This window comes from Natrix helvetica, assembly GCF_964273705.1.
Source record: "Natrix helvetica genome assembly, chromosome: Z".
In the NCBI taxonomy this organism is placed as follows: Eukaryota; Metazoa; Chordata; class Lepidosauria; order Squamata; family Natricidae; genus Natrix; species Natrix helvetica.
In genome coordinates, this window is record NC_138554.1 from 79655587 (window position 1) to 79679760 (window position 24174).

The window sequence follows — 24174 nt, forward strand, 5'->3', positions numbered from 1 at the left end:
TTCTCGTGAGAACCAAGGTCATCTCTGCAAGTGGTATAGACGGGGAGGAGTGTATGGAGAGCCCGCCAATTAACCTAATTTGCCAACATGACTTGTAACTTTGGGGGAGGGAGTTATTTTCTATTTTAATTATACTGAAATGCGGGAAAACATTTAGAACTGGTTTTTCATTTGATTGTGACGATATACCTAATAAAGAAATTCTTAGAGGAATACCTTAGCCTCAGAGTTCTGATTTGCTTGGGTTCATTAGTCGGGATCATGACAAAATGGTTGTAAATAGAGGACTATCTGCATTTTGCTTCATTCCTAATGCACTTTTTTTCTATGGTAATTTATGTATTTTTATCTGTTCTGGTTATTTTTCTTTTTGTCACTATTTAAAAACAATAAAAGAATAAATATTTAAAAATAATGAACTGTAATAGTTAAATAATAAAGCATTAGAAAAAGCAAGTGAATTGTGGTGATTTTTATTATTTATTCATATTTTACATTTCTGAACTGTTCAAATCCCTCAAATAGGGACTCTGGGTGGTATACAATAATAAAACATCTTAAGCACCCAAGAAGTTAATATATCTAGGACAGTGATGGCTAACATTTTTTGGCTTGGGTGCCAAAAGCGTGTGTCTGTGTGTGATAGCGCACGTCCGCATGCCCATACCCATAATTCAATCCCCCTGCACACCCCAGCACATTCCCGCATAACCCTCTCCCTGACCCTCCCTCCTGTGCATGCATGCATGACCTCTTCTGAAACCTGGGGATGGCGAAAACAGCCTCCCCTGGCCCCCTGGAGGCCTTCTAGCCGGAAATGGCTGTTTCTGAACTTCCTGTAGGGCTGTTTTTTTGCCCTCCCCAGGCTTCAGAGACTTCCCTGAAGCCTGGGCAGGGTGAAAATGGACTCCCCCAGTCCTTTTGAGAACTTTTGAATGCCAAAAATCAGATGGTCGGTGTGTGCATGCATGCTGCAGGTGACCTACCGCAACGGCTCGCATGACCTTAGAGATGGCTCCGTGTGCCACCTGAGGCACATGTGCCATAGGTTCTAGGATAACTTGAATGGTATCATGGAAGCTATTGATAGATAAGTAGAAAGCTTATTTCAGAGCGCAAAGAAAAAAAAAGGCAGCACAAACTAGGTTGCATACAGGTGAAACTCGAAAAATTATAATATCGTGCAAAAGTTCATTTATTTCAGTAATGCAACTTAAAAGGTGAAACTAATATATGAGATAAAACTCATTACATGCAAAGCAAAATAGTTCAAGCCGTGATTTGTCATAATTGTGATGATTATGGCGTCCAGCTCATGAAAACCTCAAATCCACCATCTCAGAAAATTAGAATATTACTTGCAATCAATAAAACAAGGATTGTATATAGAACAATATCGGACCTCTGAAAAGTATAAGCATGCATATGTACTCAGTACTTGGTTTGGGTCCCTTTTGCAGCAATTACTGCCTCAATACGGCGTGGCATGGAAGCTATTAGCCTTTGACATTGCTGAGGTGTTATGGAAGACCAGGATGCTTCAATAGCGACCTTCACCTGTACCCGTGTAAGCACACACACACTCTCACACACACATACGCAAGCAAGACATGTATAGAACAGATGGGGGTTGTGGGGGGAGGGAGAAGCAGTCATTATGATAGTTAATTACTATTGCTAAGAACAGTAAAAGGACTGGAAAATCGAAGAACAAGGAAGTTAAAGTACAAGTTAAAGAAATTTTAGAAGGATGAACTTTGCCAATTTTCATTGGCTAAGAGAAAGTCTGAAGATCAGCTCTTATTTTCTAGAAGGAAGTCTGAGGAACTCAGGCAAATAGATAAAAGTTGTATATCTTACTAGAACACACTGTACTGTCTATCTCAAAAATGCTTAATAGTTTAAATACGAAGTTAGTTTTTTATTTTTAAGTAAGGTATCCCTAAAATCAGCATTTATACCAAATGCCTTAATGTATGCTCCTGTTAGAATAGTGAAAAACCTTCTTAAACATAACATTATTGGAAGTGGAAATCTGTGAAATTTCCAGTATTCTTTGCTATTATTCAGGCTGTTTTAACAACCATATAACAGTATTTGAAAAGTTGCCATTTTCCCTCCCCAAACAGAAAGAAAAATCTTGCTAACCATTAAAAGATTTTGTAGATAGCTACAAGAATATGAGTAAGAGAAATCCAGTAAATTCTGTACTCTTGATCTTTCAAAAATATTTTGGCAAAATTTTCATAAATTTCTGAACAAATAAGGTAGGAAAAAAAATTATATTTCATTCATAACACTAAAATTTGAAATCATCAAAAAAACTAAACTACAGATAAGTGGGGACAGGCATTGTATTCATACAATGTATGGATTTAAAAACAGACCATGTAAATATTCACAGAGCATGAGAAAACCACATTTGTCTTCCGTACATTGCCGGAATGTAAGCCTCATGCCTAAAAATTCGTTATATCGACCAGATGGTAACTCAATGTCAGCACTTGGGAAAAGGTGAATATTTCTGCATTCTTTTGTGCCTCTTGCCATTGGCCCATTAGGAATAAATATCAAAACTAGATCGATCTCGGGCTAAATTTTTTGTTGTTTTGCTTTACAATGTCCTATATGCGAGCCTAAAATGTATAAAAAGAACTACTATCTTTAAAAGAATTAGTAAAGTATCAAATTTAAATCCACCCCAAAATATACTCACTGATAATCTTAAAACTCCAAAATTTCCAAAGTCATAAATAAGGATCTGATAGAACATTTCTTGACTTGAATCAAAAGAAAACAAAAATCATTAAATGCACATTCTCTTATATATTTAGCATCTGCAGAATATTAAGGTCTACCATAAAATTATTAGATTACAAATTATATTCTAATTTATGAAGTAGAAGTGATGATCAAATGGTATATATAAAATCAACTTATTTTAGCAGAATATTGAAGCTAATATTTATCACATATAAATCCGTACGACAAAATGCTGATAAAGTCCTTAAAGTGCTAATTATATATTATTTCAAAATATCATTATCTTCAACAAATTGCTCCAAAGAGTTGTATATTCTATCACCAATCACATACTACAGTTGTACTTAAATTGGACCATATTTTCTCCCATCTTCTGGACTATAAACAAAATGCAAAAGCTAAGATGCAATCCAGAACATCTATTTAATATTTATTTCCTATTTCAGGTAATTAAATCGATTTTATTTTGACAAAAATAACAATACATTCAGACTACCACCTGAGTTTTGTGCTATTCAGAAGATAAAGTTTTGTCTGATGCTGAACCAGTGCCCATTGAGGACTAACACATCCAACAAAGGAATGATCACGAAGCAGCTCTTGAAGACCTGAAATAACAAGTTTATTTACGTTTAGGATATCCTACAAAATTAACAATAATATTGCTCTTTAAAAATCACTATGGATTTTGCAATTTATTTCTAATCTACTTTAGTTACTTTTAAACTATATGAAATTAAGAAGCCAGTTTTAATTGTCCCATTTGTAAAACTGACTGCAAATTTTATTTTTTTCTGTTTAAAAGTAAATATATTATTTAAATAAGAAATTAAGTTGCCAAAAATCTGAAGGTTAGCAAATATTTAAATCCATTTCTAAATTCAACTCAAATAAAAACAATATTTATTTATAAACTTTTAAAATCCAATCCAGATTTTTCAAAATACTTGATAATATTAATATATTGACTATTTGTACTAGGAGAAAAATATGAAGGACAAAATAATAAATCAATAGTAATTAATTAATTTAATTAATTTTAATTTATTAAATTTCTAGACCACCCCCTCTCCCCGGAGGGACTCGGGGCGGTGTACAGGAAAAAAAACATACAAACAATCATACACATAGGTAAAAATCCAATTAAACAACCCCTGTACAATTTATAAAAATTTTAAAAAAATTGTATATCAAGATATGTTGATTACTATCAATTGAATGCCAGCCAAGCTTGAGTTATTTTTATCATATGGATATTCTGTTCTGAAACATACAAATTTAGAGATAAGATCTACTCATATGAAGAATGTACAGCCATTTTTATTTCCTTCAAAATATTTACAGAATTCTAATTGATTCTCCTATACAATAAATTGTATCTAAAAGTACATCATGAGATTGTTTTCACATTAACATCAATCTAGTCTCTGAATTAAATTCTTACTTTGCTGCTCAGAAATACACAACTTCTTAACCCTGTTGCTTGATCAAGAATATGAATCAAACTTTGCTTTCTATTTTGCAGATATTTCAATTTGAACACCTATTCAAACTGTGTGAATGGAAAATGGTAGTTTTAATAAAATAGTTTATAAAATAATTTATAATTTATAAACAAATAATTAACAGATAATTCTATTAATTCAGTAAGGATTCTGGAAAATAACATTATGAAGACATACCTGTCATTCTGTATTAGCAGCAGGTTGGGGAAATGAATGTCTGGAAAATGGCACCATATTTCCTCCTTCCCATTGCTACCATAATATTCTGACCTGACTCTAATCCTCAAATAGTAGCCCTATTCTCATTTCCTAGGCCCTGAGTTCCCCAACCTCGGAGCCACCAACTGTCCTCAGTAGACATCCTTGGAAGGGGAAGCTGGCCATTCTGAGGCATTTTATTTTACACCAGCTCTCATCACCAGCAACACCTCTCAATCCAGCATAGCACATTCACACACTCTACAAGCAAATGAGTCCTCCCTTGCTGCTGAATTATTGAAAAAGGTTACAGGCAGTGTAAGAAACTAATCACAGAAAGAAGTAAACAAACTTACTTGCATTTGCCCTTTTATTAATTTCTTCTTGAAGAGTTAATACACTGGTTAGATTAATAATTCTTCTTCTTGGAGTGCAAGCAGCAGCCATTTCCTTTTGTGGAGTTTTTTCCATTTCAAGACCATGATCTGTTCGCTGCCTCTTTCTACAAGAGAAATTAAACTGAGTAACATCTCATTCAAAGAACCCATTTAAGAAACAAATAGTGTTTGCTGATTTAAAAATATTACCCTAATAATATTTATAAATAATAAAAATATTTATTTAAGCTCCAAGACCAAGTCAAGAATTTAAAAATATAATACAAGCAATTAAATGTATAAAAGGAAGGGGCAAGTGTATGCACAATCTACTTTTCAAATTATTATTAAAAAAAACATTGGTAGGATGATAGAACAACATATATTACGAAATGAAGTAAAATAGTACCTCCTCTAAATACAGGAGCTATAATAATTTGAAATAATAATAATAATAATAATAATAATAATAATAATAATAATAATAATAATAATAATAATAATAATAATAATAATAATAATAATAATAATACTTTAATTTATAGATCGCAACCTTTCCTAAACAGGACTCGGGGCGGTGTACAGTCATATTAAAAACAATGTGAATACAAAAATATAGATATACATAGATACATAGATAGACGGAAGAGGTAGGATATGCACTGTACAATAATAAATTAAAATTCGAATAAAATTAAAAATTACCCTTAAAAGATTACCCAAAATAAGATGTTTGCCAGGAGGTTGAAAGTGGGACTATAAATCAGCTAGGCCAGCTAATTGGAACAGGTGGGTCTTAAGTTTCTGTCGGAAGGAGCGGAGGTCGGTAATAGTTCTAATATCGGGGGGGAGGTCATTCCAGAGGGTTGGGCCCATCACAGAGAAGGCTCTACTCCTGGGCGCCGTCCGTTGACACTGCTTAGTGGACGGTACCCGGAGGAGTCCCTCCCTGTGGGAGCGGATTGGTCGCAGGGATGTATGAGGTGAGATGCGATCCCGCAGGTAACTAGGTCCCGTGCCATGGAGCGCTTTGAAGATAGTAACCAACACCTTGAAACGCACCCGAAAAACCACAGGCAGCCAGTGCAGCTCGCGCAGGAGTGGTGTTACATGGGAGTATCTGGTCCTCCCCATGATAGCCCATGCGGCCGCATTCTGAACTAGCTGTAGTCTTCGGGTGCATCCCTACAAGGGGAGCCCCATGTAGACAGCATTGCAGTAGTCCAGGCGAGACGTCACCAGCGCATGAGTGACTGTGCGTAAGGCGTCCCGGTCCAATAGGGGGCGCAATTGCCGCACCAGGCGAACCTGGTGGAACGCCCCCCTCGCCACGGCTGCCACATGGTCATCCATCGACAGCGGGGCATCAAGGAGGACACCCAAATTGCGCGCCCGCTCCATGGGGGGCAGTTGTTCGCCCCCTATGGCCAGCGATGGAGTCCACTGGTTGAACCGGGGCGCCGGTAGCCACAGCCACTCTGTCTTGGAAGGGTTGAGTCTGAGTCTGTTGTCCCCCATCCAGACCCGAAATAGATTTAATAGAAAGCCAATTTGATGTAGTAGTTAAGGCACTAGGCTAGAAACAGAAGTTCTAGTCCCTCCTTAGGCACAAGTCAGCAGGTTGACCTTGGGCCATTCACTCTTTCTCAGTGCTAGAAAAAAGATAATGGTAAACCACTTCAAAACTTTGCCAAGAAGATTCCGTGGTTGGCATCATAGCAGGACGGATGTGGTATAGTGGTGCTCTGGAAGGCACTGCGAAACCCAGCCAATACCTGCCTGCCAGAAAACCCTACATGGTCAAAGCAACTCTGGAGGGTTGGTGAAGAAAGGAGGGATGCTTTGTAGATTGTGAGGAAACAGCAATTTCCTCGCTTGATCCAAAGAAACCCTCTTCATTGGCAGCAGAGTCAATGGCTATTTTAGCAAAACTGAAGCTGTGACAACGAGGAGATGATTATGAGCTGCAGCAGTTCGTGGACAGAGTTTTGAAACTAGATGAGGTGACTTTCAACTTCTAGACTAGAGATCCAAACCCAAACAAAAGAATTTTTAAAAAAGGCTCTCCAAAATGCTAAGAAAGTGGCGAATTAACAGACGGAGAAAGATTATAGACCCAAAAGTGAAACAAACTTTTAATGGAAGATTATGAAGCTTTAAAATATAGAAAACCCGGACTGGAACTTGCAGTAGTATAAAAAGTGACTTAATCTGTGGATAACATTGTTTGATTATTGGAAGAAATTGTATAAAGAAAAGGAATCTTGGGAGGTGGGGCTGATGTCACGGTGATATGATACATTTCCACGAGGCTCTGTAGGATTGCACAAAATTCTACCTGCCAGGAGGTTCTGAGGGAATCAAATTACCCTGGAGGGGTGAGGAAGACAGAGAGGACACCCCACTGATCAAAGAGACAGCATACTTCTTGTTTGTTGTGGAGGAAGCTCTCAATCTGGTGGGAAGAAAAAGATGGCCACTGCGTGCCTGACCATAGCTGTGACAGCCAATCAATACAGCAAGCATAGAATTTGAGAAACAGTGTGATCGATCTGGGTGAGATTTTTCCAACTTCTGTTGTGGAATTTACTTCCTTAAAATAAATCCGGGAAAAAGTGGGACTCAAAGAAGAGGAGGTGGAATTGTTTGTTATCCACCCCCAAGAATAGCAGCGAGTAAACTTGTGAGCTATTTATAGAACTGGAAATAGAGGGAATATTTTTTTAAAAAAGAGAAGAAATGTTAAAGCTAGGAAGTCGGACTGGTGATTTAAAATACAAGATAGATTAAGTTGGAAACTTTTTGGAATATGAAACTTGGAACCCTGGGACTTTTAAAAAGCGTTGGAGCAGATTATACAATTTAAGCTAACAAAAGAGAAAGGAGAGAAATAGCGCAACAGTGACATCTACTGAAGAAAATTGCAGAGAAGCTAAAGTTATGAAAGTAGGACCTTGACTGTGTATTGAAGATAAGCTTGTTTGTTAACACCTGCTCTAGCAAATTGTTTATGGGACAGCAGAGATAGAGAGTGAAACACTGTAACTTTTTAAACAGTGTAGCTCTTGGAAGGTAGATGAAAGCTAAACAGATAAAGTAAATAGAAGCTGGGAATCAGCAAAGAACTTTCTTTTTTCCTTCCTGTTTGAACTTTTTTTCTTTTAGATGATTTATAAACCTGAGTAGTTGGGACTTGATGGGCCTAAGTGAATTTATTGAATTTATAATTCAATTTCTTCTCTTGATAAATTTATAATTGACTTAGGTCCACCAAGCCTAAGTTATTAAATCTATCAAGAGAAGAAAGGATTGGGGTTTCAAGAACTTGAAGTTTAACAAGGAACTTTATTTCTTTTCTTTTTTTTCTATTTTCCTCTTTTTTGGACTACATAACAGCAAGTTTGTAACTATTTGGAGATTTTGGTGGTGGCCTGATTTCTGAAAATACTCTTTAGATGGAAATTGATGGGGATTGAGGGAATATTAGTAGATTATTTTTGTTATTGTTGATTACTTTTATAAATTTTTTTGAGGATCTCAAGACTACTGGAAATTACTAGTACTTCAAATTTAAGCTAAGTAGGGAGAAAAAATACACTGGCGTCCTCAGCAACAGCAGCAGCAGCTGCTGCATCTAGTCCAGCAAGTTAAACATCTTTAGATAGCACTTTGCAGTAGGAAAAAAATAAACACAATGAATATTATGCAAGCAGAATTGAAATTAATGCTCCAAACATTTGAAGTAGCCACAACAAAATATTTTGAAGACATGAAAGCAAGAATGGAAAAGATGGATAATAAAATGGAGAATATTCAATGAACAATAACCAAAAATGAACAAAGGATGCAGAAAATAAGAGAAATCAGAACAGAGAAGAAAGTGGAAGCGATGGGTTATAGACTTACACAGCAGACAAAAATCTTGATAGAACAGTAATCAAGTTGGAGATGGATAAAGCTGAATACTTCTTGAGATTCCAGAATATTGAGGAAGAAAATGACCGTTGGCTTACCGGAATGGTCTTTCTCTAGGCGCTGCGGGAGTGTCCAAGCACGGGTTAACTTCAGCTTGCTGCCCAAGGACTGAGTTCAAATTTCTTGTAGCTCCGCCCCTTGCTCTCCTCAGAGGCTCAGTTTTAAAAAACGAAGGAATAGTCCAAAGGACCTGTCAATGGCGATAGTCCAGATGTCCAATGGAAGGTACCCTGCGGCCCTTACACAGGGTGGGGTTGGACACTCCCGCAGTGCCTAGAGAAAGACCATTCAGGTAAGCCAACGGTCATTCTCCTAGGCGCTGCTTGGAGTGTCCAAGCACGGGACATGCCAAAGCTATGTTGTCCCAGGGAGGGAAGAATTGTCCACAGCCGCGGGGCTCGCGACAACTCTCTGTAGAACTCTCCTCCCAAAGGCTGCCTCAGCCGAGGCGAAAACGTCCAGTCTGTAATTCTTGATGAAGGGCGACGGGCTCGACCACGTGGCGGCCCGACAGATGTCTTCGATGGATGCTTGGGTGGCCCATGCAGCCGAGGTTGCGGCACTCCTCGTTGAATGGGCAGTGACACGAGGAGGAGCTGGTCTGCCTTGATGTTCGTAGGCCAGCTGGATACACGCCCTTATCCAGCGCCTTATGGTGGAAGAGGTAACCTTCCTGCCCATAGTAGCAGGTTGAAAGGACACAAAGAGTGCCTCCGTCTTGCGAAAGGGAGCTGTCCTTTTCATGTAGATTCGCAGAGTGCGACGGATGTCCAGCTTATGCCACCCGCGTTCCCTGGGATGACTGGGACGCGGACAAAAGTCTGGGAGGACAACCTCCTGTGAACGGTGGAAAACGGTGTTGACTTTAGGCACAAATGCTGGGTCCAGCCGAAGGACCACTGTGTCGGAATGAATGACACAGAGGTCGTCTCTGACTGAGAGGGCGGCCAGTTCAGAGATCCTACGTGCCGAGGTGATGGCAATAAGGAAAGCGGTCTTTAGAGTCAGGTGGCGCAGTCCAACTGTCTGGAGAGGTTCAAAGGGAGGTTCGGACAGAGAGCGCAACACCACAGACAAATCCCAGGTTGGATACCTGTGGATGGTGGGAGGTGACAGATTGGTGGCGCCTTTGAGGAAACTACGCACCTGCGGGTGTTTGCTGAGAGGCAGGTGCGAGCCTGTGGATAAGATGGTGGCCAAGGCGGCCGTCTGGCGTTTGAGGGTATTGGGCGCCAGGCCCTTGTCAAGGCCCTCCTGCAAAAAGTCCAGGACCTGAGGGACGGTGGCAGATGTAGCGACGACCTGATGTTGGAGGCACCAGCGAGAGAAGGACGACTAGGTGGCTTTGTAGATCGTGACCGTCGAAGGGAGCCTGGATGCCTGGATGGTACGGATCACCTTTTCTGAATATGCGCTGAGTCTCAGGATGTCCCCTTCAAGTGCCATACGGCAAGTTGCAGCCACTGGGGCTCTGGATGTTGTACTGCCTCCTGGCTGAGGGATATCTGATCCTGAGGAATGCGCCAATGGTGTGACACAGAGAGGCTGATCAGGTCGGCAAACCAGGATCTCCTCGGCCAGTGAGGAGCTACCAGCAGCACTTCTGCTCCCTCTGACAGAATTTTCCTGATGACATGAGGAATCAGAGGGAGAGGCGGGAAGGCGTACAACAGGCCCGGAGGCCAGCGAGATCGAAGAGCATCTGTGCCTTCCGCCCCGGGGCACTGGAACCTCGTGAAGTACCTGGGGAGCTGGGCATTGGTTGGTGACGCAAAGAGGTCGACTACTGGGAGGCCGAACCTCTGTGACAGCTGACGAAACAACACCGGGTGAAGGCACCACTCTGCGTTCTGGATGGTGGTGCTGCTGAGCCAGTCTACCGTCACGTTGTCCTCTCCTGAGATGTGGTCTGCTCGCAGGGATGTCAGGTGTCTCTCCGCCCACCTTCCCAGGGCCTCCGCCTCCGTCATCAGGGCAAAGGATCTTGTGCCGCCCTGATGATTGATGTACGCCTTTGTGGCGATGTTGTCAGTCAGGATCAGAACGTCTCTGTTCTTGACCAGCCGGAGGAAGTGGCGCAGAGCTAGCCTGGCGGCCCGGAGCTCTAGCCAATTTATGTTGTGGGCGAGCTCCGCTGGCGACCACCTGCCCTGAATTACCTGCTGTTGAAGGTGGGCGCCCCACCCGAAGAGACTGGCATCTGTTGTGATGACCAGGCGCTCCGGCTCCTTGAAGTAGCACCCCTTCAGGAGAGTGACGACTGCCACCATCAGAGGGAGCAAAGCACCTTGGGGGGTAGGCGCACCACCCGCCTGGAGTTGCTGGCCTTGCGTCTCTGGAGCGGTAGCAGGAACCATTGGAGGTCCCGTGTGTGGAGACATGCCCACGGGACCACCGAGATGCAGGACACGTCTCCCCAGAAGTTGGGATAGGGAGACGACCGACGCCGACCCTGTGGAGCGGATCTTCCTCACGAGAGACCTGATGTTGTCCACTCTCTACTGTGTGAGGAAGACCTTGCAGGACTCGGAGTTGATGACTGTGCTGAGGTGCTGGATGCTGCAGGTCGGGGTCAGATGGCTTTTGGCGGGGTTGACGGAGAAGCCGTGTTGTTGTAGTACACGGATGGTGGTGTCCAGATCTCTCTGGGCCTGCCCCCTGGACGACGAGTGGATGAGGATGTCGTCCAGGTAGCATTCCAGTCTCACCGGGATAGAGCGGAGATGTGCTGCGATGGCGGCCAGTAGTTTGGTGAAGGTGCGTGGGGCCGACGAGAGTCCGAAGGGGAGGACCCTGTACTGGAAGTGCTGGTTGGCAAACTGGAATCTCAGGAACCTGTGATGGTGGATTGGGACGTGCAGGTACGCCTCCTTCAGAACTATGGAGGTCATGAGATCATTCTGCCTGACGTAGCCCAGGATGGTCTGAAGGGACTGCATCTTGAAGCGTTTGTACTCCAGATGCGTATTGAGTCTCTTGAGATCCAGTATTGCCCTCACTCCCCCCGATGACTTGGGGACTAGGAACAGGATGGAATAAAAGCCTGTGCCTTCCTGACCTTTAGGCACCTTCTCTATGGCCGCTATCTCTAACAGGTGGTCTATCTCCGCCCTCCGCCCTTATAAGGGGGGATTTGGGAATGGGGCAGCGGACAAAGGTCCGCGGAGGGAAGGATAGGAAGTCTAGGGTCAACCTGTAACGGACCGTGTTCAGGATCCAGGTGTCCGTCGTGGTCGCCTCCCACTGGGTGGCATAGAGTTGGAGACGGCCGCCAATGGGAGGATCCCTGTAACGGTCATTTCTATTTCCGAAAGGACCGATTGGAGTACCCCCCATGGAATGGTCTACGGCAGTGGTTCCCAAAGTGCGCGCTACTGCGCCCTGGGGGGCGGTGAGATGGCTTAGGGGGGCGGTAAGAGGCCAGGGGGGTGGCAGGGGGGCGGTAAGAGGCCAGGGGGGCGGCAAAGGAGTGCTGGAGGTGGCCTCCTCTAGCGAGCTATTCAGAACAAGTTTGCTCACTCACCCCCGCCCATCCAGAAGCTGCTCGATCGCTCGCTTCCCCCGCCCATCTACACTATGCTAGCCCTGCCCACTCACTGATTGGCTGGCTCATCAATCGCCCCGCCCGCCTCTAAGAGCCCTATCTAAACCCAGTTATCTTTTTTTCTGCTTGGCTTTCTATAGATAGGGCTCTTAGACGTGGGCGGGAGGATTGCTGAGCCAGCCAATCAGTGAGCGCAGAGCTAGCATAGTGCGGACAGGTGGGGGGAGCAATTGATCAAAGGGAGGCCATTTCGCCTCCCTTCGCTCCTACTTTGTCTTGATGAGGTCGCTACAGCTGTGGGCGCAGATGGATGGAGGTAGCCAGAGGAAGCCCGGGGGGGGGGCGAGCGAGCGAGCGAGCTGCCTTATCCTCCATTGCTCGCCCGCTCGCCCACCCGGGCCACTCTGGCTACCTCCGTCCGTCCACCCCCGGAAGTTGCAGCGACCTCATCAGGACAAAGTGGGAGGCGAAGGGGCCTCGGTGCCCTGCCTGATCCTCCTTCGCTTACTCGCTATTTTGCCTGCATGGGGTGCCTCGGCGGAAGCCCTTTGCTGGCGGCCAGACCTCCCCTCCCGGGGGCGACAGCACATCCATGATCACCTTCCCAGTAATGCTGCGGCCGCTCAGCCTGCGAAGAGAGGGAGGGAGTAAGAGTGAAGGGTGAGGGAGAGAAGCAGGGGCTCTCTGCAGGGGCTCTGCATTCCCCCCCCCCCACCGGAGCCTTCCCAGAGGAGGTGGGCTGGGGAATGTGGGGCAGGGAGGCGCTGTCTGGGGTGGGACTAGATGACCTCTGGGGGTACCAACCGGCCCTTCTGACTCTGGAGACCAGAAGCAAACACACACACACACACACACACACACACACACAGCAAAAGTGTCTGGTTTTGAATATAATCCTCCCTAGTGCTTGGGGAAAAAATAAGAGAAACATTTGGATATACATTTTGAATTAACTTGGAAAGAAAATTGCTAAAATCACTTTTAGTTGTGTTCTGCATTAAGAATTCATGCAGTAGCATTTCTTGTTGAATTAGCAGAGTAATATTTACAACAGCCAGCTAAGATAGTTTTATCTGTCTTATAATGTGCGTGGGTAGAGGACTTAGGCATAAGTGCAATGTTTGCCTGTGATTATATAATAAATTCACAGCTTATACATTTGAATTAGATGTTATTCAATTCATGTTTAACCTATACTTGATATACTTGTATTCAATACATAAGGTGTTAATTATGTCAATGGAAGAGATAGGAAACTGCATTAGTGATATATATGTCAATGCATTGATTTGTACTAAAAATGTTTAGTTTAAAGAAGTTATAAGGAATCACAAATATGAGTGTGGAAAATGTAATGTAGCTGTGGATGACCCTTTGCATGAGTTGTATTGGGAAAAATAAAACAACAACAACAACAACAACAACAACAACAACAACAAATGATTCCCCAAAGAGGTAAAAGGCTACATTTTGCTAGAGTTATTCTTTGCTTCCAAACTGTTGTCTATATTTCCCTTTCCATCCCCATGGTTCTTTAGTGAAAATTATAAGCCAAGCACATATAGATCTGTTAAAATGTTCCCATTCTCACTTTCCATATTGGGAATCCCTAGGTACCATGCAATAATCTCATCAAATAATTCAAGCAAATGTTGATGACATTGAGCTGAAGCCAAAGTTCAAGAAATTGTACCAAGAGTTTTAGTTACAGAAAGAAATTTCTGATCGCTATCCTGCACTATGGACAGTGGTTAAGAAGCTCCTTGTTGCATTTCCAACATCATATTTGGTGGAACATGGCTTCAGTGTGGTCTCCAAGCAAAGAAAATGACTCCAGATTACTGAATGTGGTGATTTAAGACTCCTGCTAAGTGACTTAAAACCAGACATTGGGAAACTGGTATCACTACATCAAGCCCATCCATCACATTAAGAATTTACTGAACAGAGGAGGGAGGAGCCACGCGTCGCTGCGTTACCACGGATCTTCTGGTTACTCCAGATGATCCGTTGAATCCCGATCGTTGGACGGTCCACTGGACCCAAGCTGTCCCGTAGAGACAGTGGGAGGTAAGGGGAAATTCCGGGGGATCCAGAGACACTCGCAAAGTCTCTGGAAACCCTGGGGAAACCCCTTTTTGCCAGCGATCAAGAGCCAGTCCCCAGGCTGCCAAAGCGGCTGACGGCTCCGCAAAGCAAGAGCAGGAGAGAGAGAAGCATGCCGTGTTTTGGTGAGACTATTTGAAAAGAAAGGTTTTTTTCGTTTAAATTATGCAGAGGACACCCTTAAATTGGAGACTAAAGGAAAATAGAAAACAACCGGAGACTTAGCGGCGGGTTTGAATAGAGTTAATTGAAACCATTTGGGCTCCCCCCCCCTTTTATCTACCAGAAGCCAGACGGGACTTTCATTACAGCTGTTACAATTGCTGTTGAAGCTCTCTCTTTATTTTTAACTTCCCTTTCTTTTTTTTAAAGTGACTTCATTAGAGCCTTTTTTCTTTTACTTTATTCCTTTTAGTGCCTAAAACACCTTTTTTCTTTGTTTGCCGAGTTTAACTTTCCCTTTTACTAAAGGCAGCACTTTAAGGGGCTAGGGACCGGATACATTTTAACACTGCCATCTAGTGGACTTTGAAACATTGTTACTAATTCCTACTGCTGGGACTATTTTGAGAAAACACCATCCACCCAAGGTCAAGACCTGATAAGAAGCAAGAAACACAGCTGTTTATTGCAGGCTGTTTCTTGTGGAGCCTTAAGGTCTGGAAACTTATCTTGGAAGACTTATAAGAGAAAACTGGAGTGACTTTGGAAATTACATCGAGTGTTTATACTATTCTGCTGGGGATGTGATGATTTTTCCTTTTCCTGGTTGGTGCGTGTGCTGTTTGTCTCTTTTTTTCCTGAAGTCCTGAATAATTTTTTCTTTTCTTTTTTTTTCCTGGTCCTTAAATTTTTTCTTTTTTCCTTTCCTTTTTTTTTTTTTTTTGAAATAATAGACACACAATTTTTTCTTTCTCTCCTCCCACTCCCTTCATCTACCCTTATCTTTCTTATACGGATTGCCTTTTTTCCCCTTTCTCTCTCTTTCTCTCTTTGCCCCTCTCCTTCTTCTACCTCTCTTTATATCCTTTATTATATTTCCCATATTCTGTGCTCTCTACTTAAATCTTGATTTCTCCCCTTACTACTTTTATCTAACTACCATACACTTTCCCCCTTTTTCCTCCTCCCTCCCTCTTTTCTTCTTCTTATCTTCTCTTTCTCCTAGTGTTAATTGCAATTGGACAACTACAAAACGAAGAAGAAGAAGAAGAGAGAATAAAATAGCAAGATGAGTAGAAAGCCAACATCAGTGGGCTCTACAACAACAACCCCTGCCTCCTCACCGGCAGGAGGACAAAGATCAATACTGTTGTGTACTGAGCCAGTCCACCAGTAGGTGGCGCGCGTAGACCTTCCTTTCATTGGCCCATACATCCGGCGGGAGAATCCTGATTACCCTATTGGTTCCCCGACTGACGGCGTTTGCATAAATTGCTGTCAGCCGGGGATTGTGTATCTTGGCTTAGTCAGTTACTGTTGTTTTTAAATAAAGATTAACTTCCAGCAGCCATCTTTTACTCCTTGCCTTGGAACACAAAACTGTCGACGAAGGTGAGCGAACCTGAACCTTACACCACAAGAACTATGGCTAATACAGCTTTCTTCGCTTCATTCCGCATTGAGGCCGAATCCTGGGAGGCGTTCATGGAACGGTTTGAATGTTTTCTTCAAGCCCATGACCTGCTGAATCTCTCGCTTGAACGTAAGAGGGGTATTTTCTTGAATTACTGTGGCCCAGAAATGTTTGCCACGGCAAGGGCACTATCTGCCCCCACCCCTGTTCATACCATGCCATGGGAGCTCCTCATGGCAAAACTTAAAACGCACTATGAGCCAACACCCTCACGTTTTGCCAGGCGCCAAGATTTCCGCCACTGCGTTCAACGAGATGGACAATCTATAAGTCAGTACGTAGCCACGCTTAGAGCTGCCGCTATTGCTTGTGAATTCGCCGACCTAGACGAAGCGCCAAGTCCCTTTTGGGAGAGGGGGTGGTATAAAAAGTTTGAAATAAAGTAAAGCTCCTCGAGCAATTCATCTATAGTTTAAAGGATGTTAATCTCCACCGGCGCATTCTCTCCCGCTCGGACCTCACGTTGAAGAATGCTGTCGATGAGGCTCGCGCTTACGAAATGGCAGGTCAATCCACTCCTGACCAGAGGCGTTTTCCTCCAGCTATTTCTTCAGCCACCAACCAGCTTGTCGCCTCTAACTCTTTTCAAACTGACTTAGATTTGGCGATTGACCGCCTGCAATCTTTGAGCCATAAAGATACATGGAATTGCCTCAGCTGCGGCGGCTGCCATTTGCGCTCAGCCTGCCGTTTCCGCACTGCTGTGTGCCGAAAGTGCGGTAAACGGGGCCATTTAGCAAATGTTTGCCGCTCTACCGTTCCTGTTTCCCGTCCTGCTACGGTGCCTTCTATCTACCGGCCAGCCCCGCCGCCTCTCCCTGCCAGGCGCCAAAATTTTCTCTCCCTAGGTGACATCGACGACTCTTGTCCGGAATGAGTCATCGACGCTTCCTCCTCCTCCCAGGGAGAACGTGGTAAGATCCATCTCTCACTTCAGATCGAAGGCAGCCCGTGCTCCATGGAGCTGGACACCGGATCTGCCCGTTCTATCATGTCCTGGAGCACCTTCTCTTCTCTTCTGCCTAACTTCCGAACACGTGACCTAACTCCTGCCTGCTGCCGTCTTCGAGACTACCAGGGCAACCCAATTCTGCTGCTGGGTTGCGCGTCGCCTACTGTTACCCACGGTTCTTTCAGTGGGCATCTGCCACTACTAATTGTAAAAAAAAAACCTAGCTTCTCTAGTAGGGATGGACTGGTTCCGTGCTCTCGGTCTATTTGTTTCGGGGATCCACTCCACCTGGTGTTCTTCTTCCCTTGGGGATGACCTTTCTTCCCTTCTTTCTGAATTTTCTGATGTTTTCTCTTCTTCTCTGGGCTGCTATACGGGCTCTCCTATTTCCCTTAACCTTGATCCTATTGTTGCTCCTATTCGTCTCAAAGCCCGACGTCTGCCTTTTGCCTTAAGGGCAAAGGTAGACGCTGAAATTGATAAGCTTCTTGCCCAGGGGGTGCTTCAACCTGTGGACTTTTCTTCGTGGGAGACTCCTATAGTAGTCCCCTTGAAGTCCGACGGATCCGTAAGGATCTGCGCGGACTTTAAGTCAACTGTCAATAAGGCCCTTCAAGCCCATCCCTATCCTGTTCCAGTTGTGCAACACGTCCTGCACACACTCGGCCAGGGCAAGATTTTTGCTAAATTGGACCTTGCGCAAGCGTATCAGCAGCTCCCTGTTGACGATGCCACGGCGCTTCCGCAAACAATCGTGACCCACCGTGGCGCTTTTAAATGCAAAAGGCTCCAGTTTGGCATTAGTGTTGCTCCTGGCATATTTCAAAGTCTCATGGAGCAGTTGCTCCATGGGATCCCTGGCGTCACTCCCTACTTCGACGATGTCCTGATCGCTGCTCAGGATCGATCAGGACTCGCCAAAGTTCTTTGCTCCGTCCTACAGCGTTTCCGTAAAGCTGGACTCCGCCTTAAACCCTCCAAATGCCAGGTTGGCGTTCCCTCTGTTGAATTCTTAGGTTTCCTCATTGACCGGCATGGCGTCCATCCCTCCCCCTCCAAAATAGACGCCATTCTCTCCGCCCCCACTCCCTCTAACAAGGTTGAGTTGCAGGCCTTTCTTGGCCTCCTCAACTTCTATTCCTCTTTCATTCCTCATAAAGCTTCCCTCACAGAGCCTCTCCATAGGCTTTTAGATAGCTCTGCCGTCTGGACATGGACTAGCCGTGAAGCGCAGGCGCTCGCGGCTGTCAAGGAATCCCTCACGCGCCCACCTGTCCTGGCACAATACGATCAGTCCCTTCCTCTGCTCCTTGCTTGCGACGCCTCCCCTTTTGGCGTCGGGGCTGTCCTGAGCCACGCTTACCCTGATGGCTCGGAAGCCCCTATTGCTTTTTACTCCCGCACTTTGTCCAAGCCTGAGCGAAATTACAGCCAGCTGGACAAAGAGGCGCTGGCCGCCGTTGCGGGGGTAAAACGTTTTCACCACTATCTCTACGGCCATCCTTTCTCCCTCTTTATGGATCACAAGCCTCTTTTGGGCATCCTCGCAGGGGATCGCCCTATTCCTCCCATCCTCTCCCCTCACATGTCGCGCTGGGCGGAATTCCTCTCTGCTTACAATTACTCCCTCATTCATAAGCCCGGCCGCCACATGGGCCACGCGGACGCTCTTAGCCGCTGCCCGCTTCCCCTGCTTCTTTCCGACCCAGCTCCCATCGAGTCCATTCACCTCCTGGACGAACTCCATCTGCCCATTACCGCCTCCGATATAGCCCTGTCCTCTCTCTCTGATTCCACCATTTCTGCTGTCCTTAACTATGTTCGCAGGGGATGGCCTCCCTCCTCTGTCGAACCCCGTTTTCTCCCCTTTTACCGGCGCCGCACAGAGCTCTCCGCGCTTCAGGGTTGCCTCCTATGGGGCCATCGCGTGGTCATTCCTGACTGTTTGCGCCAGTCTGTGCTTGCACGCCTCCATGAAGGGCACCCAGGCATAGTCCGGATGAAATCTCTGGGCAGGGGGTATGTCTGGTGGCCCTCCATGGATGCAGACATTACGGCTTGGGTGCAGCGCTGCACCCCATGCCAACAGGTCCGTCCCGCCCCTCCCTCCGCCCCTGCTCGCGAGTGGGAAGATCCTAGGGCTCCGTGGAGCCGCTTCCATATAGATTTCATGGGCCCCCTCGCAGGCACTTCCTTCTTCCTTGTTATAGATGCCTGGTCTAAGGAACTTTTTCCTATGCCCTCTACCACCTCCGCGGCCACTATCCGCATCCTTAATTCACTGTTCAACACCCATGGGTTGCCGGACGTCATTGTCTCGGACTATGGCCCCCAGTTCACTTCCCAGGAATTCCAACAATTCCTTGCAGTTTTGGGTATTCGCCATACCCCAGTCGCTCCCTTTCACCCTGCGGGGAATGGCCTGGCTGAATGCGCTGTGCATTCCGCTAAGGAATCACTTGCCCGCATGGTGAATCTTCCTTTATCCTCCCGGATTACTACCTATCTGCGTTCCCAGCATTCCACCCCGTGCCCCCTCACAGGTAAAAGTCCTGCTAAACTCCTCTTGGGCAGAAAAATCCGGACCACCCTGGACCGCCTACACCCTCTGTATTCCTCTTCCCACCTCTCCCCCTCCTAGGGCTTTTCGGGTGGGTGAGAGGGTTTTTGCACGGAACTTCGCGGGGGATCCGAAGTGGGTACCCGGAAGTATTGCAGACATAACGGGGCCCTGCTCTTACAGGGTCCTACTTGGCGACGGATGAATGTGGCGGCGCCACATAGATCAGCTGCGGCGGCGAATTGACGATGGGTCTCCGGATAGACCATCAACTCCGAGTAGACTAGGCCCTAGCGACGCCGCCTGCCGGCCTAACGACAACAACGCAGCTAGCTCCGAACCCGTGTCCCCCACCACGTTTAGATCTGCAGACTTATCTCGTAACTTTGGTGCACCTCCTGGGGCAGGGCCTTTGGAACAGCTCCGCCTGCCTTCCGGACCGAGCCATCCTTCTACGTCAACCACAGCCACTCCTCCCCTGCGAAGATCTCTGCGCATGCGCCAGCGTCCTGGGTATTTACGGGACTACGTCTGCGCGAACCAGGGGAAAGGGGTGTTGTGTACTGAGCCGGTCCACCAGTAGGTGGCGCGCGTAGACCTTCCTTTCATTGGCCCATACATCCGGCGGGAGAATCCTGATTACCCTCTTGGTTCCCCGACTGACGGCGTTTGTATAAATTGCTGTCAGCCGGGGATTGTGTATCTTGGCTTAGTCAGTTACTGTTGTTTTTAAATAAAGATTAACTTCCAGCAGCCGTCTTTTACTCCTTGCCTTGGAACACAAAAAATACAATCTATGATTCAACAGGAAAAAGAGAAGACCATATCTCTAGATTCAATCATGCAATCAATACAGAAACTACAAACAAGCACCGATGAAAAATTGGATACACTTATAAAGAAAACGGGCAATATGGAAATGAAGATGGAGAACATAGAAAAAAAACAGATGAAGCAGAGAGAAATATAAAAGATATACAACAGTGGGTCAAAAAACAAGAAGATGTTATGCAAAAAATTGCTGAAAGAGAGAAGCAGAGAGAGAAGAGGGACGAAGAATTTGATTCCAGATTGAGTGAAGTGGAAACAGAAAGCAATGCAATAATTGGATTGGAGATGGAGCGTTCCGAATATTTTCTGAGGTTTCAAAATATAGTAGAAGAAAAGGGTGAAAATCTGCCACAAATAATATCTGAAATTCTCATAGAAATATTAGGGATACCTGAGGAGAAGATAGTGGACGGGATAGATGAGACATTTCGAGTTAATACAAGATATGCAATGAGGAACTCCCTCCCAAGGGAGGTCCATGTAAGATTTACGAAAAAAGCATTTAAACTACAAATCCTGCAAAATGCAAGAGATAAAAAACTGGAATACAAAGGCAAGGAGATTGCAATTCTAAAGCAAATACCAAGAAGGGTGAGAGAGAAGAGAAGAAAATACCAATTTTTGACCACAGTTCTACTTAAAATAGGAGTTAACTATAGATGGTTGATTCCGGAAGGCCTCATGTTTTTATGGAAAGGACAGAGATACAGAATTGATACAATTGAGAAGGCAGAAGCTTTCTACACAGAACATTTGAGAGGAAAGGCAGAGAAGCCTGGAAACGAAGAGCTACTGGTGCAACTGCTGGATTTACCTATAATCGAAATTGAGAGGGCAGAGGGTGCTGTAGGTGGAATTGACATTGAAGAAGGGGCTGTTGGGGGTGTAGAGATCAGAGCACAACGGGAACCAAGATCAACTAGAGCTATAAACCCTATATATAAAACATAAGGATGGAAGGAATAAAATTACTCTCAATTAATATAAATGGACTCAATTCGTCATATAAAAGAAGGAAAATATTTCATAAATTAGGAAAATTAAAATTAGACATAATTTGCTTACAAGAAGTACATATCCAGCAAAGAAACAGCCATCTATTAGTACAACCAAAACTAGGGAAAAAATTTTACTTCGTTAGCGGATTGTAAACAAAGAGGTGTGACTTTTTACATTAAAGATAAAATCCCTGCGAAACAAATCTATACAGACGAAGATGGAAGAATTTTAATGGTGGAAATAACGGACAATGTTAGGAAAATACTGCTAATTGGAATTTACGCACCTAATGAAAAACAAGATGAATTTTATAAAAAAATCCACAAGAAAATTTCTGACCTAGACTATGCTGATATTTGTATGATGGGAGACTTCAATGGTATTGTAGATCAGAACTTGGACTATAAAACCCACAAAACAACAAAACTAAATAGAAAAACACTCCCAAAGTCCTTCTCCAGGATGATGGATGAAATAAACCTAAAAGATGTTTGGAGAGAAAGGAACCCCACTAAAAAAACAATACACCTTCCATTCAAATAGACACTCATCACTCTCTAGAATTGACATGATTTGGGCCTCAACGGATATATCCAACAGTGCACTAGACGTGGAGATTGAGTCGAACACCTGGGCGGATCACAATTCAACGACAATAGGTTGGAGACAACAAAGAATAAGACCTAGATGGACACTAAATAACATGATATTGAAAGAGAAAGAATTTTAAAGAAAATGGAAAAAGAATTGACTTTCTTCTTTAAAGAAAACAAAAAAGAAGACACGTCCTTACAGAATCTCTGGGATACAATGAAGGCCTTTTCTAGAGGTTTGATAATAGACTATGTAAGAAAGAAATTTAAAGAAAAGACAAGTGTCTAAGGATCTAGAAAAATATTAAGTTGTATGAACAAGAGAATATAAAAGAGGAAGAAGTGAAACAATATCTACAAAATGCCAAACTCCCCCAAATACCAAGTGATACTAGAACTATATTAGAAGATAAAATAACAATGATGGAGTTAACTGAAGCCTTTAAAAGACAAAATAATGGGAAGGCCCCGGGACCGGATGGCCTTCCTGTGGAATTCTATAGAACACTAGAGAAATCCTTGGCCATTCCCCTACTAGAAGTTATAAATGAAGTAATGACTGAAAGCAAAATACCTAACTCATGGTTGGAGGCATATATTACATTGCTACCCAAAGAGGAGGCAGACCATACGCAAATTAAGAATTATAGACCTATCTCCTTGTTGAATTCAGACTACAAGTTATTTGCTTCGATATTGGCGGAGAGACTGAAAAAATATTTAAATGGGTTTATTCATCCGGACCAAAATGGCTTTTTACCAAAGAGGCAAATTAGAGATAATATAAGAACAATTTTGGATACCTTGGAATATTATGAGGCCCACTCTGGGAAGCAAATGGCTTTGATGTTCCTGGATGCGCAGAAAGCTTTTGATAATGTGAATTGGATATTTATGATACAACAAATGGAACAAATGAACTTTGGTAAGAACTTTATTCAAGCCATACAAACGATATACCACAAGCAAATAGCTAAGATAATGATAAATGGAGAACTGACGGATCCCATCGAAATAAAAAGAGGCACAAGACAAGGCTGTCCACTATCACCACTACTTTTTGTTTTAACATTAGAAGTACTAAACAGAAAGATTAGAGAAGAGGAAGAAATAAAGGGAATGACTATCAAAAAGGAAGAATATAAGCTGCAAGCATTTGAAGATGATCTAGTTTTTATTCTTGAGGAGCCACTTCAATCTGCACCTAAATTGATAGGAGAAATTGAGGCGTATGGAGAAGTTGCAGGCTTGAAAATAGATAAAGACAAAACAAAGATTTTGACAAAAAATATACCCTCAAAACAAAAAGAAGAATTGGCGGAAATTTTGGAAATGCAAATTACAAATAAAGTTAAATATTTGGGGATTTACCTAACAGCCAGATGCAGCACTCATATATATATATATATTGTTTTTACATTTAAAACAATGCAATGCCGCGGAGTTGGAGTGATCATACATTCACATTATGTACAGCTAGTTTCAGCCATTAACAATTAATCTACTTAATACATTGTCTGTCCTTCTGTTCAATCACAATATATACATTGGTTCTAGTCTTGTCATCTTGTCTTATACCAATCATAAAATCTATTCCATACCTCAAAATATTCTGATTCCCCTTTATTTTTAAGTTCAAGAGTGAGCCTATCTGCTTCTGCACAGGCCAACACTTTTCTGATTATATCTAGCTCTGATGGTGTATTTTCTTTTTTCCAATACTGTGCATAGGTTATGCGCGCTGCAGTTAGTATATGTATAATTAGATAAAAGTGTATCTTTCTTAAACCCCTCCGGTATTATGCCTAGGAGAAAAGTTTCTGGTTTAAACGTAATTTGTTCTCCCACCATTTGTTCTAACCACGACTGAATCATTTTCCAATATTTTTTTGCCTCATTGCACGTCCACCACATGATAGAAAGCGCCTGGTGTTTTTTTACACTTCCAACATTTTGGGGCCAGATTTTTGAACATTTTGGAAAGCCGTGCTGGAGGGAGATGCCATCTGTAGAACATCTTATAAAGATTTTCTTTATACGCCATAGCCAATGTTAGTTTCTGATTAAGTATCCAAAGTTTTTCCCACTTAGCCAATTCCACATTGTAACCGAAATTTTTCGCCCAGGCGACCATG

At 43.8% G+C, this 24174-nt stretch overlaps 1 protein-coding gene across 1 annotated transcript in view; it reads right to left on the reverse strand.

Moving 5' to 3' along the window:
* MLH1 (mutL homolog 1) overlaps positions 1-24174 on the reverse strand; it is a 118433-nt gene that overhangs the window by 13834 nt on the left and 80425 nt on the right. Inside the window, exons 13-15 of the mRNA XM_081932889.1 lie at positions 4823-4968; positions 3263-3371; positions 2717-2780 (exon numbers count right to left, since the gene is read on the reverse strand). Of these exons, the coding sequence (XP_081789015.1) occupies positions 2717-2780; positions 3263-3371; positions 4823-4968 (319 nt within the window). The remainder of the gene's footprint in view (positions 1-2716; positions 2781-3262; positions 3372-4822; positions 4969-24174) is intronic.